Below are 19,998 nucleotides of genomic sequence, written 5' to 3' on the forward strand. Positions count from 1 at the left end.
TTGACATCGGTTTGACTAGTACATTAGAAGCATATAGATCGACATTAATGGTCATGTTAATCATAAAAAGAATGAGAGGACATCTACGTCATAATCACGATATACAAGGTATATAATGCATTAAAAACGTGTTAAATAAATTAAATATAAAAAGAATGTACATTTATAGATCGCTAGTTATTATATATATATATATATATATATATATATATATATATATATATAAAACAAATGCGCGCTAATCATAGAAAACGATAAAAAATGCAAGGCTGATCTGTACGAACTCTCTGTAGCAAAATATTTTTAATATTATTTTTGCAAATAAGAAATCGTTAATATTTCTCGCAAATTCAAAGTCTTCGATATTTTTTATAAATATAAAAACTATCAATGTTTATTTATATTTTTTAATTTCGTATATCGCCAATTATATTATTATTATTATTATTACTATTATTATTATTATTATTATTATTATTTCGTAATTTTGTTGAGATACACATAGAAGCTACACATTTATACACATACACAGCCTTATAGATCCAAATCAGCCTAGCAAATTTTTTTGCGTAAAAAAAAAACAAAGCAGAGAATCACATGTCAAAAAAAATTAATAAAAATATGTATACAACTTGTAATAATAAATACATAAAATTCTCCCTTAACAGTACGGATTGCTTATTTTGTTAGATTTCTCGACTCTTCGTCTTGTAGAAAGTACTTAAAATAGAGAGATCCTAAAAGCTACTCTTCTTCGTTCTTTCTTTCTAAACTTTGCATCTCCGTGCGCACGCGGAGAAATTTTCTTATTAATATTTTTTTGTCACTCAATATTGTTTAGAAATGTATAGCGTCTTTCGTATATATATGTAAAGTATAACATTCGCAGAATTGGTTCTCAAGTCCAGAGATCATCAGCGTATTGCTAATACACATTAAGATAAATCTCATAATGTTAAATATATATTTTCTATTATATTTTTTATTAAATAAATAAGAACAGTTTTTTTGCAAATTTTTTTGAAAAAGTTTAAATTTTTCAGTTTCTTCAATTTACAATTATTATGTCAATACATGAAAAAAATCTTTTATATATTTTATCAATTTATATAATTAAATATGCTATATATTAAAATACGAAAAAGTATATTTGCGAATAAATATATGTAATTTTTCATTTTTTATACCATAATTTAATATGTCTGCAATAAGAAAGAAGAAAATTGGAATTTTAAAAGTAAATTTTAGAAAATAATAAAAAAATTTAATCGTATTTTTAAATTTTTTTATAATTTTAAAACAAATACAGAACTCAAAAACAGAAACATTTTTAAATTAATATAATTGCTTACAAAAAAAGCAAATTTTTTTTAATCTGTTGTAAAAAATTCTTTATAGTTTAATTAATAATTTAAAAAAATTAATTATAATTTTTGTAGTTTAATAAAACAATTAATTGTTAATTATCAGTGTAAGTAGTGAGTAAGAATAATTCTATCTTAATTAATAAGATAAAAAATTTATTTTAATTATTTGTTAATAAAATAAATATATTATTTATTAATCCTTTATTTAACTTATTTATTAAGTAATTATTTTTATTAAAGTTTTCTGATGTTCTCTCAACATGAGTTCCACTTCGTTCATCTAAAAGAGCTTTGCTTCAAAAGAGCAATGTTCTTCGTTTTTTATTGCAAACGTTCACGAGACACTGAATACTGTGAATAAATATAATACGACTTTTGCAATACACTGTATATACTGTGCGATCGCTCCAAGATTATTTCTCACACTTACATGTACGAGGATTTTCATTTTTTTTTTTTGTTAAAATTACATTTGATGTATTATATTTCCAATCAATTGTGTTAATCAATCAATAAATAAATATTCTCGCAGAAAATAATTTCATGTAATTGCGATTTGTAATTGCAGTAATCTGATTTATTGAATATTACATTAACCCTCAGTCGAAACACAAATTTTAGTAAAAATGTTGAATAAGAGAAAATATTAAATTATACAAAAATTATAGTATCAGAAGATACCATATGAAATACTGTAAATTTTAGTTGTGAATTTTTAATATTTATTGTATCACACTTCGTTGGGATTTATATAATCCTATTAAAAGAAATCTATCACAATTAGAAACTTAAATTTATTTAGAAGAAAAATGATATATATTATTATTTATATATCTTTTTATATAAATATAATGTCTATAAGAAAAAAAATAATTATATATATATATATATATATATATGTATGTATATATATATATATATGTGTATATATATATATATATGTATGTATATATATATATATGTGTATATATATATATATATATGTGTATATATACACACACACATACACACACATATATACCATTTATCATACTATTGTTTTTTTTGTTTTTTTTTGTATTTTAGGATTAATTTTAATGTGTGTGTGTGCGTGCGTGCGTGCGTGTGTACGTGTGTGTGTGTGTTCTTAAAAACCAAAATTCTACCTTCTGAGGGTTAAAATATAACGAAGCTATAATAAAACATTGCATGTTTGAAATTTCTATTTATACAAATTAGGAAATTTATATCAATTTTTCTTTTGTTTCTAATGATCTAATTAATACTTTATTTTTCTTTATTTCTTTTCTTTTGTTAAGTAACCAAAGTACTTACATGTGAGTGACAAAGATTCTCTTATTTACCTATCGTTAATTTCTTATAAAAAACTATTTATGAAAATGGCAGTGTTGAAAGAATTTCCATGTCAAAATTCTTTTTAAAAAAATTCTCAAATGCACAAATTGAAATTGTATAAATCCGATAAAAAGAGGTATTTTTTAGTAGAAAAGAAAACGTATTTTCCATGATTTATGCCATATCTTGGAAAAGGCGATATCGACTTAGAGTAATATCTAGAGAGATTAATTTTACGTTAATTAAAATACTTTGCGACTTTTAAGAACTGGTCTTGGGCCACGCTATTTTCGCGTCGATCCGTTTGTAGGCGAAAAGGCAGTGAGAGAGCTCCTGTGGACACTCGTGATCTCCAAGCAATGTTTCTGAAATAATATTTATTATTATGTTATTTATATAATATTTATTATATTTATATAATAATTTTTATATAATATAATATTTTTTATAATACTTATTATAATATTATTCTATTATAAATATATTTTATATTATATTATATTTCTCTTTCTCTCTCTCATATTAAATTATATTTTATATTTGCATATTAAACACATGTATACCTTCCCCCTGGACCAACTTGAAAAGCCCATAATCCTGAGGATTGGTGCATCTGATCTTATGCGCGAGGATGCGGCAGATTTCCCTGGTGTTCATGTTAGGTCGCACCGGAAGCGTTCTAGTGTTTAGGGAACCGTGCAGTTCATCCGGTACCAAAATCCGCAGCACAGACGAACAGTCGGGCGTTCCACATCCCTACATAAAAACCTTTATCTTTACCTTTGTCGTCAAGATATTCGCACACAATTGAAATTTATTAAATAATATATAAATCCACGAAAATAAGCTTTAAATGTACTATTATATAGTGAAATATGTAAGTTTTGAATATACTATTATCTAGTGAAATATGTAAGCGATATTTATTGCTTACGTTTAGTGTAGACATGGTGCCCTGGCTAGACATGAAGGTCTTTAAAACATGCACCGCGCTCGATAGTGTTGTCAAATAATAGCCGCCCTCGCCATTTAATAGGGAAGCGTGTAACAGACCCCACATGTATTCGGCCTCGATTTCCGCGTCCACTACTTTACCGCGTACCAAAACCCAGATCACCAATGGCAAAAGGTCATCGGCACCCAGTGTAATATGTCTACCAGAATTAGCTTGCTTCACCTATAAAATCATAATTAAACAATAAAAATAATATTTATAATTAAATTTATTTTATCTTTTGTTATTTAAAATCAATTAATTTTTTCATTGTTTTTTTAAATTTTTAGTTATATGTGTATACACTACGCAAAAAATTAATAATCATTAATTTAAGTTTTTTGAAATGTACAGAAAAAACACTTAACACTTCGGCCTTTTGCACGAGTAACTGGAATGCTTTTTACTTATAAATATTGTAGAGTTCATGAAAATTTTAGCGTTTTTTTGTTAACTTTTATTGATTTAAATTATAAAGATAAAAGTGCAATTTTTACTTGATTTTTAAGTAACAAATACGCTTTAAAAATGAATAATGATTGAAAAAACAATAGGAGCATTTTAAAGTGCTAACTTTTCTCTTTAAATTGCTTTTTTAATGATTATTGTACAATTATTTTTTCACTAGTTATAAGCGTTTAATTTCAAAAGCTTGATTTGGCTTTAATAATGAATATTTCGCCGAATAAAAAAACATTCGTTAAAAAAAGAAATTATAGCTAAAACTCTGTTTTTTAACACCTTATTAATGAAATCGCGTTAAGATTTTTTTAAATTCGACATTCTTGAACAAACTTTTGAAAACTTTTGTTCAATCAACGGACGTCGCTTTCTTACAATGTAATTTTGGAACGAATAAAAAGAATTGAAATTCATTTAATAATTTTAAAGCTAGAAACTTCAAGTTTTGAAACGTTTTTTATTGATCTTATTCTTTCTTTTTATTGATCTATCTTATCTTTTATCGATTATTTTTAAGAAAGTTGCAACTATTTGAAAATTGGCCTTTTTTATACGCAAGAAGTGGCCCTTAATTCTTTTGCGTAATGTATATATTATATATATTGTTTTATTTATAATTATTTATCTATAATTATATTTAAAAAAATATAATTTTTAATTATAATTAGAAAAGGTTACGTTTTAATAATTATTATATAAAAATTAATGAAAGAAATTATTAAGAAAATAAAAAAATGTACGTTTTAATTAAAAACTATTGAAAATTATTAAAAGCGTTAACAAAAAATTTTGAAAATATTGATGAGAATGTATGATTCATCTCACATTATATTTATAATTCTGTTAATGAGAGAAAAATTGCGGAAAAACTTACAGAATTAAAAATGGCCGAAATGGCTGTTAATAGGTGCTCCAGTTTTTCAAGCGGAGAGTCAGCTCTTTGCAGTCGTTCAATGCACTTGAGAATGCGTTCAAGATTCTCCTCTGAAGGGGGGATGATCTTTGACTGCAACCGAGATTTAATAAATATCACGTAAGATAATAAATAATAATAAATAAATATGAAATAAATATAAATTCGTCAATTTTTTATTTTCAAGACTAAATAATATTTGATTAATGTCAAATTAAACACGTATTTAGTATTCTCTTTGTTATATCTTTTTGGTAAAATTATATAAATTTACATTTAATAAAACTATATTTTAAAAGATATTATTACATCTTTTGATCCACAGTTTATTATATACATGTATGTATGAGATCTACTTACTCGGACGCCAAGATCATGAATGGTCTTGCCCTGGGCGTGCTGGATGTTCGCTGCCAGGGTCTGGAGCACTCCAGTGGCGACATAGTAATCAATGAAGAGCCGACAAACGTGTTCCCGCAGGGGCCTCACTACCAGGCCCATCATCACATCCTCGAGGATTGCGTCGAGATTGAGGAACTCGTTCGGCCGTAACTTTAATCGTTCCTTCTCCACCTCTTTCTCAAACTCGCGTTCACCATGTTTCACCAGGTAATTCTTCATCCCCGACATGAACTGCCGCATGTTGCGCATCACCACGTGAGGAGTTACCTCTTTACTCTCTCGCGTGCATTGAATAAAGTTGTCGATATTCTGCGAAAAGGTCGTGGTTTTGTCTGCTGCAAGTTGAAGAGCGTAAGCTCTAATAGCCGCCCCGGTTCCATTTTGTTGATCGCGATTTCTCGAAAGCGCTTGTATTCGTGGCGGCGCTATAAAAAAAAGGAAAATGAAAATTATTTTCAGAATGTTAAAATCGGAAAAGAAAGTGTTATAATATTTTATATTGTACTAATTATATTTGTGATAAAACACATTTTATTGTACATTGTAATATTTCTTAAGCCTGTCTCGAAACTATGCTTCTTGAATCAGTTGATATTAAATAAAATACATGTCTGTTTATCATTCGAATAAGAATTATTGCAATAACTTTAAATTAACTTTTTTAAACGCCAAAAGTTTTTGATTGTTACGCCCCTATGTTATGGAACCCTCGATATAAAATTTTTATTTAAAAAAATTCAAATTGCAAACTAGAAATATGTTATATAAAAAATTATAAATTCAAATCAAGAATTATAAAAATTATATATTTGAGAAAATACATTCTATAATTTTACATTGATCATTGCTAATTGTTAATTATCAATTCTTACATTCAGAAATATCCATACTTTTCTTGAGAAGTCGTTGAATCCAGATTATAATTCTTTGGAAGAATTTCTGGACACAAAACCGTTTACATTTTTCACACTCCATCTCGATTTTTAATTAGTGAATATTCTTCTCTGGCGAGCAATTAATTATAATATTATCCACTCTTTAGCCATTTCTTTTTTATAAGACACTTTTGCATTATGCGTATGAATTAAAATGAAACATGATATCAATTTATATATAATGAATGAAAAAAACAATATTTTTTGCATAAAATAAAAATTTAAGTTATGTATCTTTAAGTTATCAAAAATTCTTATATCACGCCACATTAGCATATTAATATTTTTATATGTTATTTTGAAAAATATCATGACTCAAAAATAATTTTTACAGCTATCTTTTGAATTTTTTACAATCAATATTTAAAATGTTTTATTTTTTTCTAGTTTACATTAAATTGATCAATTATATCAAAAATTTACATTATATTTATTATTTATTTGATAGATCAAAGTACTAAGCTGCTTTTCCCCAAAAAGGAAAAAAATGATTAAGAAAAGATTTATTATTTTTAAATATTAAAAAAGATACAAATCATTTTAATCTTCTTTTTTCTTAACTTCACTTTCCTATAATTTAATTTTTTTAATTTAAATTAAATTAGAACTCTTCTTATAATTTTAGGAACTGTGACATGATGAAAAAGTTGAAAGGGCTTTAATTATTTGTTTCTCACCTTTAACTATAATTATTTTCTTTTTTCAAATATGACTGAAACATTAAAATTGATTTAAATTGTTTAAAAAGGCTAAAAGACAATTCTTTTTAATTTAACATGAAAAATAAGAAAATATTAATAAGATCACCATCTAATCTTTAGTCACAAAGATACGATCGCACTAACTTTACTTAAATAACACAATGGATTTTGACCGATCGGCTGACGACCGAACATCACTAAAGGCAGCAAGAAAAAATACTAGAGATTGATGTCGCTACTGCCGTTTAGAAAGAAGGAGGGGTTAATACTTTTTTTCTTGTCACCGATCGGTCAGTCACAGTTGCCCGGTTGTATAACCATCAAGATAATCTCGCTATTTATATCAATACATCGTTTATATTTATACCAATACATATTTACATTATACAAAAAAATTAAAGAGCCACTTTCTTCCATATAAAAAAAGGCCAATTTTTAAGTAGTTGTAACTTCCTTAAAAATAATCGGAATAAGATTAATAATAAAGCGTTTCAAAGCTTGAAGTTTCTAGTTTTAGAATCTTTAAATGAATTTCAATTCTTTCTATTCATTACAAAATTACATTGTAAAAAAGCGACGTCCGTCGATTAAACAAATTTTTCAAAAGTTTGTTCAAGAATATCAAATTTAAAAAAATTCTAGCACAATTTCATTAATTGTATGTTAAAGAATAGAGTTTTAGCTTTAATTTCCTTTTTTAACGAATGTTCTGTGATTTTTTTTCGCCGAGATATCCATTATTAAAGCAAAATCGAGCTGTTGACTTTGAACGCTTATAACTAGTGAAAAAATGATCGTACAATAATCATATTTTTTTAAAGACTTAATCTCTTCTCAATTAATTGTGTCATAATTAAATAAAAATAAATCTTCATATACATAAATATTTTCCACAAAAAATTTTCGTTATCTAGTATAAATATGCAAAATAAAATTTACTGAATGTATAATTAAAGAAAGAAGTTTCTTAATTATAATAGGAATTAAAACCTTTTAAATTTTAAAGATAAAATTATTATAGTAGAAGAATTGTTGCTTATAGCAACAATTTAATATTTATAAAAAGAATTTATAATATTTATAAAAAGAAATATTTAAAAAATAAAAATTTTTTAAATAAAAAAATTAATTTTTATCTATTTAATTATTGTTCTCAGTTTTTAATCATATATATATATATATATATGTATATATTTATTTATTTCTAATATAATTTATTTTTCTTTTTCATTACTAATTATTCTTATTTATTTTATATATATGTTTAAAAATTATACAAAATAGAATCGCGTTAAAAATCATTATGAACTTAGTGCATTTTTAATACATAATAGTCATATTTCGTTGTTTCTCTGCTAGACGAGTTGAGTCATGTCATTGTGAGTGAAGAAAACTCTTTGTTCCACTCTTACGTGACGTGTCGTTCAACGCATACTTTATTTCTTTCCTGTCAATGTGAATGTATTGATTCAATTTTTAATTGCACACCACGATTTCATACTTCTAAAATCTTATTTTTCTTAAATTGATGTTTTTCGAAATAGTAATGCATCGATGCTAAATTATTGCATTCTTTCACAATGATTATATATTTATTTTTATTCTCTCATTATGTGTGTTTAATTATTATATTTACAATTTATTTTAATTTATTATAATAAATATTATATAATTTATATTTTATACAATAGGTATACACTTTTTATTTTATATGTACATTTCAATATATTAAACAAATTTTATTTTCTTTCTTATATTTTATTTTATATATAGCTACTGTTTACAGTAAGAACAATAACATGACAGATGAACACATTTATAGTTACGCAAGGCGTCTGTTATTTAACGTGCTAATCACAGTTACATGTTTGTCAAGGTTTGTACATAGATATCAATGATTCGTGCATTGTGTTTTCTACGTACAGTTAGCGTTGTAACACTACCGTGTCGGTTGAAAAAAATTATTTAATAAAAATAAATGTAATAAAATTTTTTAAGTATAATAAAAATGTTTAAAAATATTTGTAGAAATTTTTAAAATAATTAATTTATTAAGATATAAAACTTACACAAAAGAGGATCCAATCGGTCTTTAAAACTCTTGTTTCGCTTGACTTTTTCCATGTCGGTTTCCACGTCCGTGTCCAGCATGGTCTCCCATTCAGAAGGATCATATGTGCGATCTTTCCGCGAATCTGGCGTATCGTTGCGATCCACGTTCCGCTTTTCTACGTTGTCATACGAGGAGTTTCGGTCGCTATATAGCGATTCGCACGTGTCCGGCGACGACTTCAGCAATTCCGGATATCTGTTGGATTTAAAGATCGCATTTATTATTATTTATCAAATATTTTTTATCAATCTCAAAATTTGTAACTTTTTGTCGGAAAAATATTTGATTTGGGAACATTCTCACACTTTTCATTGTCATCATATACAAGGTGGTGCGGTTAAAATGTTGAATCATACTCTAAAGAGTTTTACATTTTATCATACATATCTTTGAAAAGATCTTGGCAAATAAATATTTTAGACAAAAATTATTTGGTTTTGAGTCGATGACATTTACGTTATCTTTAGAATTTTTGTCGAAATCAACAAGATTATCTTGAATTTTTTAAGTAGAAATGTTAATTTTTAGTTGCATGTTACAAATTATATTTTTTATAGTTTATACCGACTTTTCAAAATTATATAATAATACGTCATTATTCTTTATTAAAAAATTTTCCTACATTAAAAAATAATAGCATATCAATACATATTTTCATAGATATTTTAATTTAATTTAATAATTTTAATTTTAATATAAAATAATTAAATAACAAATACACTATAATTCATTATTAAATAGGAAATCAATTAGAAGAAAAATTACATTCTCAAAAGTTGATAAAAAAATGTTCGTATTTGATTGTTATCATAAAATTCTTAATAATTTTTCATGTTTATATATATATATAAAAAACATTGATTTTGGACATACACCCTTATGTTAAAAATATTCGTTAATTCTTTTTTATTATATGTAGGGTAAACTAGGATATGATGACCATAGACTGTATAGTTTCTATTCTTTGGACGTGGCCATATCATGTTAATTATTTAATATTTATGTCCTAAATTATATTATATATCCTTCAATCCCCATTTGTTGTTTAACCACTTCATTTCTAATTCGGTCGTTCTTGAGATGCATGAAGATCTTCTTATCGCGTCCATCTCTACTGTCTCTACCTTTTTCTCATATTTTTCACTTATTCTTCACATTTCGGTCACATACAAAAGAGTGCTTTTAATTATTGTTTCATATATATATATATATATATTATATTTTCATTTATTTCTTTACACCAGAGCACGTAGCCTATAACCTTCTTTGTTTGCGCAGTTCTTTTTTATTTATGTTACTAAAAAACACTTACCGTTGCAGAATTATACTTTGAACTGTCAAGGTGTCGCCAATCATGTTTCTATTACATTCCTCGTCACCCGGGAATTTTCTCGCAACATTGTCACCGTCGTAGTCGGCATCACAATCATACGCTGGTTCACAATCTGGCTCCTCCGTGTCGTTGCCTATCCGAAATAGTTGAGAATCTGTGTCTAGCATGTACATTCACACATATACGCACATTTTTTTGTATTTTTGACGTACCTATAAATTCCCAGCTGGAGTCTACCGTCCAGGAAGTGTCATTGAATACCTTAGTTCTTATCTTCGGTGGCTGAACAGGTTTCGCTCGAAGAATCTTTTTCGTCTCTCTAGTTTGGCCCAATCTCTTTGCCAGGTTGTCGACAGACGACGAAATTAATGGCGTCTTATCTTCTGTTTCCTCAGTGGGTTCTTCCCAGTCAATAGGATGCAATTGATTAGCATTGTTTCCTGTCGGAGCTTGTAACCAGTTTGGCTCGCTATGTCGGTACTTGTTTATTGCTGGATTATTTCTGGTTGGTCGTCTTCTCGCAACTATAACATTTTGAGCAATAGCATCAGCTGGTTCAGCATAAAACGGGCTATTCTGTTTAGATTCGGGAGTCATGGGACTGTTGTTTTCTGAATTTGCCAGAACGAGGCCCAATTTATTTCTCGGAGGCGTCACTGTGTTCGGACTGTTCAATGAATTGGCACTGCCTACGGAAATATACACAAAGATTTTTAATATTAAAAAAAAAAATTTTTTAAACAGATTTGATAATTAAATTTTAACTGAATGACTGGAATAACTTAAAAAATAATCTGACGATTTTCAATATCTTTATAATTATCTAAAAATATCTTTGTTTAACTTTTAAATACTCTCTTTTTACATGGATTTGTTACAAAATACTTTTTTATATGCCATTCTCTAACTGCCTAATAGATACTTACAAACTCTGGATAGCAGATCAGGTCTCTTTCCCATTCCAATTTCCTCTAATAAACTCTGATCAGGACTTTTCATTTCGGTAACAGGCTTGAAGCTACTAAACTCTGGACTTGTCATCTCCTTGTATCCTATCTTATCTTTTTTAAAGATGAATCTGTCACTCTTCAAAATCACCTGTTCTCCCGCTGGTGATCTTTCACTAATAAGACTTCTCTCGGATTCTTTGGGACTCAACAAATGATCATTGGAATTCCTCAAACGATCTTGCGAGATGCAAACAATCTTATTATCTTTCAACCTGTCATTCCAGGTCGACTGCGTCGATTGATCGGTCGTGTTCCAGATATCCTCGTAGTCGGAAATCTTGTCAGCTGGAGAACTGCGATAATATGATTCCAAGATATCTGACTCTTGATAATGTTGGGAATTTTTCCGGTTTTCACGATCACGCCGTCTTTTCGATTTACTAGTGCTAGAAGGAGTATTTGGAGAAAGTACGCTGGGTGTTTTCGAGATTAGCTTGGAGGTGGGGGATAAAACTGGTGTGATGGGCGAGAGAGGTGATTTGATGGAGAAGTTGGAAATGAGAGATTTGTTAGATTGAGGACTCAGTAGTGATGTAGTGTGATCCGACGGTGTATTTTGCTGTTGGCAGACAGATGAAAAAATTGTGATAAAAATAAAAACTTTAGTATAGAGAAATATTTCTTATAATTCTTTAATTTTTAAAAAAATTACTAATTACTCTTTATTTTTATACAACAATAAAAAACAACATATGTATAAATGCAATAATAAGTATATAAATAAATTTACAATAAAATATATAAAAAAATTATTTATACATTAAAATTTAAAACTATGAAATAAAAAAAATATAAAATACTATAAGATATTATAAAAATATATAAATTATATTTTAAAAAATTCAAAAATATGTACAATTATTTATATATAAAATTTAAAAATTAAGAACGTTTAAATTAAGAATGTTTATTATATATTAAAAAAATTATACATTTCTCAATTTTACCTGCGAAGTGTTCAAGCTGTTATTCTGATTCACGTTGAAGGTCACCGTCGTAGTTACAGTAAAATTACTTTGATTCTGACTGATGCCAGGTTTAGCCCATCTTGGTGGTGGTGGCGGTGGCGTTTTCACATTTTGCGTAGTTTTATCATTCTCAACAACAATGTTCCTAATATCCGGTAATTCCGGTGACGTGGCGCATGACAGGTTGTTCTGATGAAAGTTTGAGGGAGAAATAAATTTCTCCGAATTCTTGACGAACTCGACTGTCGTTGACTTGGGCGTGTCCAGGCCGTTCTTCAGACTGTCAAAGCTCTTGACATCCTGCGCAGGACTCAGAACATTGTTCTCCACATTGTGGACCACCGGTGATGGGCATCGTATGCTCTGCACAAGGTTCGGCGAGATCAGTTTGTGAGAGAGTTTATCACCTGGTGATAAGATCCGATCTCTTCTGTTGTCATTCAAAGGTTCATTGAAGGTTGTCAGATTGAGAGTATTCGGCGGAGTCGGACGCGGCTGACGTGGCAACGATGATGCAAATGTCGATGTGTTCGCGTTAACGGGGTTCGTCGGAGAGGGGGTGTCTGCTGGCAAAAATAATTGTAGGTGACAAATTATTTTTAGAAGAGCTTGTAGGAATTTGTCTTGGCTAACTTCTGAAAACGATAATTCTAAATATAAACGATAGATTGCCCAGATTTTACATTAAGTATCATAATCAAGGTCTTAAAAATAGAAAATTAAAAAAATACAAAAAAGATAAAAATATGAATTAAAAAAGATGTTTTCTCATATTATAATTATATTATTTTATTTTTATTGATTTATATTCATTTTAACATTATATAATAAATTTACTGAATTCTATATTTAATAACATTACTTTCAAATAGTATAATTTTTAAATGCTTCTGTGTATGTGTACCTAATTAACTTTTAAATATATTTTATAATTTTAAAAAAAGTAGTTTCTACAAAATAAAATTTATAAAAAAATTGATATGTATATATATATATGATATATGATGTGATAATGATAATGTATATAAAATATATATTTAAAAATATTACGAGATTGCTTTTTTTTATGCATAACTATTTCTTAAACTAGAATAATATAAACGCAATAATCTTTCAAAAAAATAAATAAATAAATAAACAAAAAACCGTTTTAAAAACTTCGACTGATAAAAAAGCATTTCAATCATTAACATAACAAATGCAGAAAAAAATACTTATATAAATAAAAAAAAAAATATCCTCTTACGTGTATTGTGAGACGATATGGGGGCCAGATTGAGCACTATATTCTCCGTAATAGGCGTGTCTGCGTTATTGTTATTGTTATTATTATGGTTATTGTTGCCTGCGAAAAAAAGGAATATCTTCTTTATCTATAATTCTTACTTAACTTTAAGTCTATTTAGTATCAAATGTTAATTTTTAACAAACCTAAGTAATAAGCTACAAATTTTAACTCAAAATGTCAAATAAATCTTTTCATTATTAATATATTTATTAGAGAACTGATTTTACTTTATTTCTATATATATGTATAAATCAATTTTTTTTAAAGATTTTTTAATATTTTATATTTGACTTATATTTATATATCTTTAAAAAAAACAAATAAAATAAATCTTTTTACGGATTTAAATTCTGTCAAAAACTTACCACCGTGGAAACTGCTGAGACTAGAAGTATTACTGCTACTACTTTCTGGTGGTTTTGGATTTGCCATAGGATACCGCCAAAATTCTTGGCCAAGCAACGCCAGCGATGACAATTGTTGCCTATTCTTCGCCTCTCGCATTGCTCTTGGCAAGGTCAACTGTACCGGCAACTCGTCACTGTTTGCCAATAATTTTCATAAATCAAAATTATTATTTTCTCATTTAAATTACTCTCTCTCAGATATATAATATATTATATTTCTATTATATATATCTTTTTTATACATATTTTTGTTTTTTTTTACTTATATATTGTTAAATATAATTCAGAATATACAATGTAACTACAAAAAACTTTAAAAAAGTAGAAGAATAAGAACAAAAGAGTGCAGCATTGATTAAAGCTATGATTTGTGACACATAGGAATTTATAAAAATCAGAAGATAAGAATGAGAGACGATATCTCGTGTCGTTTCTGGAGCGGAAATCCGTAATAAATAAGAAAAGAGAAAAGGGCACTCACCAGCACTGCGAATAGTGAGCTATCAATGAAGGGATATTGTCAAATCTATTCTCGCTTGTTTCCAAGCTTAGTTTGCCCTTGTTGGCCTGGATCAAGTAATGCTCAATGTATGGTCCCTTCCCAGCTGGTAATCTCACCGAGAGAGCCATTGTGTCACTCTGACTCGATTGTCGAACCACGAAATTCTGCAACAAAAATGTATGCTTATAAGAAAAAAAAACAATAATAAATATAAAAAAAGTATTTATTTATATTTTTTATTTTCATTAAAATTAACTAAATATTAAAATCATCTCTTTTTTAATTATATATTTCGTACATCATATAATTAGGTTTTTCCTGTTTTTTTATTTTTTTTCTCGAAGAAGAGGCTTCAAGAAATAATATAATAAGCAATACAGATTTCAACAAGATATTATCTAAAAATTCTTAAAATATACGTAATCATAAAAAATTAGGAAATTAAAAAATAAAGACTTTAAAAGACATGAGCTTATAAATATAAATTGAAAGTAGATGAAAGAAATATTATATATATTAGCTCCTCTTTATTTTTATAATTTTCGAATCTCTCTTTTTTTCACGGAGACTGAAAAATAAAAAAAAGGCAAAATTTCTTAAATTAAAAATAGCCGAAAGAAAAAATAACAGATCTTTGAAACAAAAAAATCACAAAGATTTAAAGTTTTTTATCTAAGGTTTTAATTTTTGGATAGAACAAAAAGGGAACTCATCTATAGTGTTTCATTTATAAAAAGTAATTGCGAGGCACATTGTTTTTGGACAGTGTAATTCGTTACCGGCCATGAGGCAGCGGAAAGCATAGAAATGGCGGAGGATTAACAAAAGTGCAAAACAATGAGTCGTCAGAGAGGAAGCAATGGCGAAAGAGCAGTGTCTCATCGCTCGCAATCATTTCTACGCTGATTATACAGCACGGGCACCATTATAAAAAAAGGAGAGAAAAGATGAAAAGTAATTGTGAATGAAGACAACAAACATTTTACCGCTATGCCTTAATCGGTTTCTTTATTAAGCTTGCCGAAAGATATATTTCACAATTTTCTGTTTTCAATCCCTTTTTAATAACCTAAATTTTTAAATTACTTATAATAAAAAAACTTATCCGTTTGGTTAAAAAGAAATTTTAATATTATTGAATTTGTTTTAATAACTTTTTTTATATAGCAAAAAATCTCGAAAATATAATATTATATATAGGATTATAAAAAATTATAAAAAATATAAAATAAATTATATATGAAATTATAAAGAGATTTATAAAAAATGTAGATTAAATTCTAGAATTTTTTAAAATAAAATATAGAATAAACTCTAAATTTTTTTTTGAATCTTATTGTTAGATTATGTAGTGTCATGGATTTATAAGTTTTCAAGGAGGCTTCTAAAATATTCTATGAATGTTACATGAAAATATAAAAAGAATAATGCCAGTAATGATAAGTTATGTGCTTCATCAATTTTGCTGCCGCGATTTACGTAAGTATGTAAAAGATTTTCCCAGCACAATTTTGCATCAATTGCGTGCCGTCAAGCATTGGCACAGTTTTCCATCACTCTGGGAGTCATGCGGTTTCTTTTCTTCTTTGCGATAGTACGAGTCCGGATGTTAGAAGTAGACAACACTCACATTCATTGTTTCAAAGGCATGCAGCAGCAGATGTAAATGTGGATAGCGGAAAATGGTGCCGAGCAAAAATGATACGTTCCATTCAGAAAGAAGATAATAATGCATAGAGATAATCGACATACAAAGAACAAAAACAAGGTAAGCAGAATGATGTATAATAAAATTTAATTTTTTTAAAATATGATTTCGAATATTTTAATTTCAAAGCTGCTAGATTTCTAAAAAATGTTGATTTCATCTAATGCTCAGATAAAAAAAAAGTTTTTTGATAATCAATTATTACACACACACACTATATATATATATACATGATTTGATTTGCTATTACTATTAATATTAAAATTATCAAATTTAAAAATTATTCTATCTTTTATTACTCATTTGTGTTACATAATATACATTAATTAAAAATATATATTAATTAAAAAAGAATATGGATTAAAAAAGTATGAATTAAAAAAAATATATAGAATAAATTGAATTAATTCAGCGCTATGCATATAATCAATTCTATCTCACCAATTAATTAATTAAAAGTAATAAATATTTCATTCTCGTAACTTTACATTTGTAATATTTACAATATTATAAATACTTATTATTAATCCTAAATCACACATTTCAATTCTCGCAGAAATTAAGTTTATTTTTTAGTTATCCATAATTTTTGCTTATCATATAGCGTAATTCAATAATTTTGCTCGCATTATTATACCGATAATTTTAAAAAATGTACAAATAATTTTATAAATTCTTATATCAAAAAATATTTGAATATATGTCAAAATACAAATGTTTAAGATTAAATAAAACTATTTGTTTCAAATTACACTTATCTTATTTTGAAAATGCGATATATAATATTATACAAAGTTTAAATTTCTAATTTTAATTTACGATTACTTATAAATGCACACTCACCCCCTCTTCTTTGCCCTGCAATAAGTGAAAGGCTCCAGCTCTCTGGATGCCGGGCAGAAACCAGATTGGATGAGAGCGTATAAGTCTTTCGATCAGAGTGATGTCGCAAGCCACCTCGCTTCCAGAATTTTCCGTGGAACCTCCCGAAGATCCTTCCGAAGTGGCCGATCCTTCCGATGAAAGGGATTCTTGACTCTAATAAGAAAAAGGTATTACGATGATATATAACGAATAATATTATAGCTTTATCTAAAAATAATAACAGAAGCTTAGAACAGAATAAGCTCTTTATAACAAAATGATTTTTATTTATCAGGATTTCTTTTGAGATAAATGTCTTCAATTATATATGTTATATATTTATCTTTAATTATAATTTATATAATTATTATTAATCTTTAATTAATGGTATTAATCGTCCATAATCTTTAATATAAAAAATTATTAAGATATTTCAATTACATAAATCTTATCTATAAGATATTTCTATTAAAATTATGAGCAATCGATTACAAAAATTATACAATATTACTTCAATTTTACTGAAACCGTTTAAATTGTTAAAGATTTAATATAAATATAAAAAATATGGAAGACATTTAATTTATTCATTTTAAAAATTTATGCTTACTTGAAAAAGCACAATTTTTTATTTACATTAAAAAATTACTTTAAGTTAATTATTAAGAAAATTATTAAGAAAAATTAATTTAAATATATATAATTGTATAACAAGAATATTTCTTGAAATATTTGTCAACCTATAATAATACATTACGCAAAGAAATAAAGAACTACTTTCTTCCAAATAAAAAAGGCCAATTTTCAAGTAGTTGCAACTTTCTTAAAAATAATCAAAATAAGATTAATGAAAAGCGTTTTAAAGCTTGAAGTTTCTAGTTTTAAAGCTTGAAGTTTCTAGTTAGTTAGAATTTTTAAATGAATTTTAATTCTTTCTATTTGTTACAAAATTACATATTGTAAGAAAGCGACGTCCGTCGATTGAACAAATTTTTCAAAAGTTTGTTTAAGAATACCGAATTAAAAAAGACCTTAGCACGATTTTATTAATTGTATGCTAAAGAGCAGAGTTTTAGCTTTAATTTCCTTTTTTCACGAATGTTCTATAATTTTTTCGCCGAAATATTCATTATTAAAGCAAAATCGAACTATTGATTTCGATCACTTATAATAAGTGAAAAAAATGATTGTACAATAATCATTAAAAGAGCAAATTAAAAAGGAAATTTAGCACTTTAAAATGCTCTAATCATTTTTTCAATCATTATTCATTTTTAAAGCATAATTGTTACTTAAAAATCAAATAAAAATTGATGAGCTCTTATCTTTTTTTATTTAAATCAATGAAAGTTATCGAAAAAACGCTAAAATTTTAATGAACTTTACAACATTTATAAGTAAAAAGTATTCCAGTTACTCGTTCAAAAGGCCGAAGTTTTAAGTTTTTCTTTCTGTACATTTCAAAAACTTAAATTAATGAAATCGTACTAGCATTTTTTTTAATTCGGTATTCTTGGACAAACTTTTGAAAAATTTGTTCAATCGACGGACGTCGCTTTCTTACAATGTAATTTTGTAACGAATAGAAAAAATTGAAATTCATTTAAAGATTCTAAAATTAGAAACTTCAAGCTTTGAAATGCTTTATTATTAATCTTATTCCGATTATTTTTAAGGAAGTTACAACTACTTGAAAATTGGCCTTTTTTATATGGAAAAAAGTGGCCCTTTAATTTTTTTGCGTAGGATATATACGTAATATTGTAAAAAATATATAAAAATTTGCTGTTTAAATTATCGGCAGGGAAATTAATTCTCATAAAATTTTACACGCGCTTGCAATTGTTTCGACGAAATTTTCATCAATTTGCTATTACGAATATGAAAATCTCTCTCTCTTTTAAGCCCCGAGGCGCGTAAATCCCGCCGGCTCTGTCGCACAATGCGCTTTAATTCCGCATTATTCCCGCCTGTCGTCCAGTTATCTTTATTCGCAGCCGATTCGTGACCAGTCGTAATTCATTTTTATCGTTTCTTCTCGCTAATTCTTTTTTTTTCGTCTTACGACGTGGAAAAACGATACTTGAACACTTTCTCGCTCTTTTGGGGAGAAGGGGAAAGGGAAAAATATTCGAACGATTGAAGATTCGATCAATTCTTTGGTCGTTTTCTGGACGACCATTTGATTGATGCTGATCGACCGATGCGTTTTTTTTAATTCCAATGTGACTTATTTCCCATCGCATTTCCCTCTTTCTCCGAATCGACGTAGATGAAAAGCGAAATCGATGACGGACAAAGCGGAACCAGAAAGAGCCAGAAGAGGAGTGTTAGAGGGGGTGGGGGGCATTGGTGGGTGAAGGGGTTTGAGTGTAATTTAATTTGAAATGCAGACTGACACACGGTTTCGAGCTAACGGGATTAAATGTGGACGTGCATCGCGTGTTGAATACTCTCTCTTCTAAAGAACAAGGGGAGAGGGGGAGGGGGAGAGAGGAAAGAGAAAGCTAATTGTAAATCCCTTAATTGCTCGTCGGAAAAAGTCCTGCCGGATAAGACGCTGTCCTGTTTCTCGTATAATTTTTGTCCAAATATTTTATTCTAGCAATATATACATATAAGAAAATAAAAGATACATACAAGATGACTCATTTAACATACATAATTGCTTCCAATAACTTTTAAAGTTTGTATAA

At 27.4% G+C, this 19,998-nt stretch overlaps 1 protein-coding gene across 11 annotated transcripts in view; it reads right to left on the minus strand.

Annotated features, from left to right (window-relative positions):
- Nucleotides 1-2,402: 2,402 nt before the first annotated feature.
- Nucleotides 2,403-19,998, minus strand: part of Spri (Src homology 2 domain-containing protein sprint) — a 328,447-nt gene continuing 310,851 nt past the window's right edge. For 9 of the 11 annotated variants that reach the window (XM_072897990.1, XM_072897989.1, XM_072897999.1 and 6 more), the window contains 14 exons: nucleotides 17,282-17,476; nucleotides 14,710-14,894; nucleotides 14,187-14,362; nucleotides 13,780-13,878; nucleotides 12,513-13,099; nucleotides 11,482-12,124; nucleotides 10,768-11,244; nucleotides 10,535-10,688; nucleotides 9,179-9,417; nucleotides 5,432-5,898; nucleotides 5,033-5,164; nucleotides 3,637-3,879; nucleotides 3,266-3,458; nucleotides 2,403-3,067 (listed from right to left, as the gene is read on the minus strand). In XM_072897990.1, coding sequence (XP_072754091.1) covers nucleotides 2,964-3,067; nucleotides 3,266-3,458; nucleotides 3,637-3,879; nucleotides 5,033-5,164; nucleotides 5,432-5,898; nucleotides 9,179-9,417; nucleotides 10,535-10,688; nucleotides 10,768-11,244; nucleotides 11,482-12,124; nucleotides 12,513-13,099; nucleotides 13,780-13,878; nucleotides 14,187-14,362; nucleotides 14,710-14,894; nucleotides 17,282-17,476 — 3,894 coding nt within the window. In that variant the 3' untranslated portion in view covers nucleotides 2,403-2,963. The remainder of the gene's footprint in view (nucleotides 3,068-3,265; nucleotides 3,459-3,636; nucleotides 3,880-5,032; nucleotides 5,165-5,431; nucleotides 5,899-9,178; nucleotides 9,418-10,534; nucleotides 10,689-10,767; nucleotides 11,245-11,481; nucleotides 12,125-12,512; nucleotides 13,100-13,779; nucleotides 13,879-14,186; nucleotides 14,363-14,709; nucleotides 14,895-17,281; nucleotides 17,477-19,998) is intronic. The other 2 variants (XM_072897991.1, XM_072897995.1) reach the window with 1 other exon arrangement.

The sequence above is a fragment of the Anoplolepis gracilipes genome, chromosome 8 (assembly GCF_047496725.1).
Source record: "Anoplolepis gracilipes chromosome 8, ASM4749672v1, whole genome shotgun sequence".
In the NCBI taxonomy this organism is placed as follows: Eukaryota; Metazoa; Arthropoda; class Insecta; order Hymenoptera; family Formicidae; genus Anoplolepis; species Anoplolepis gracilipes.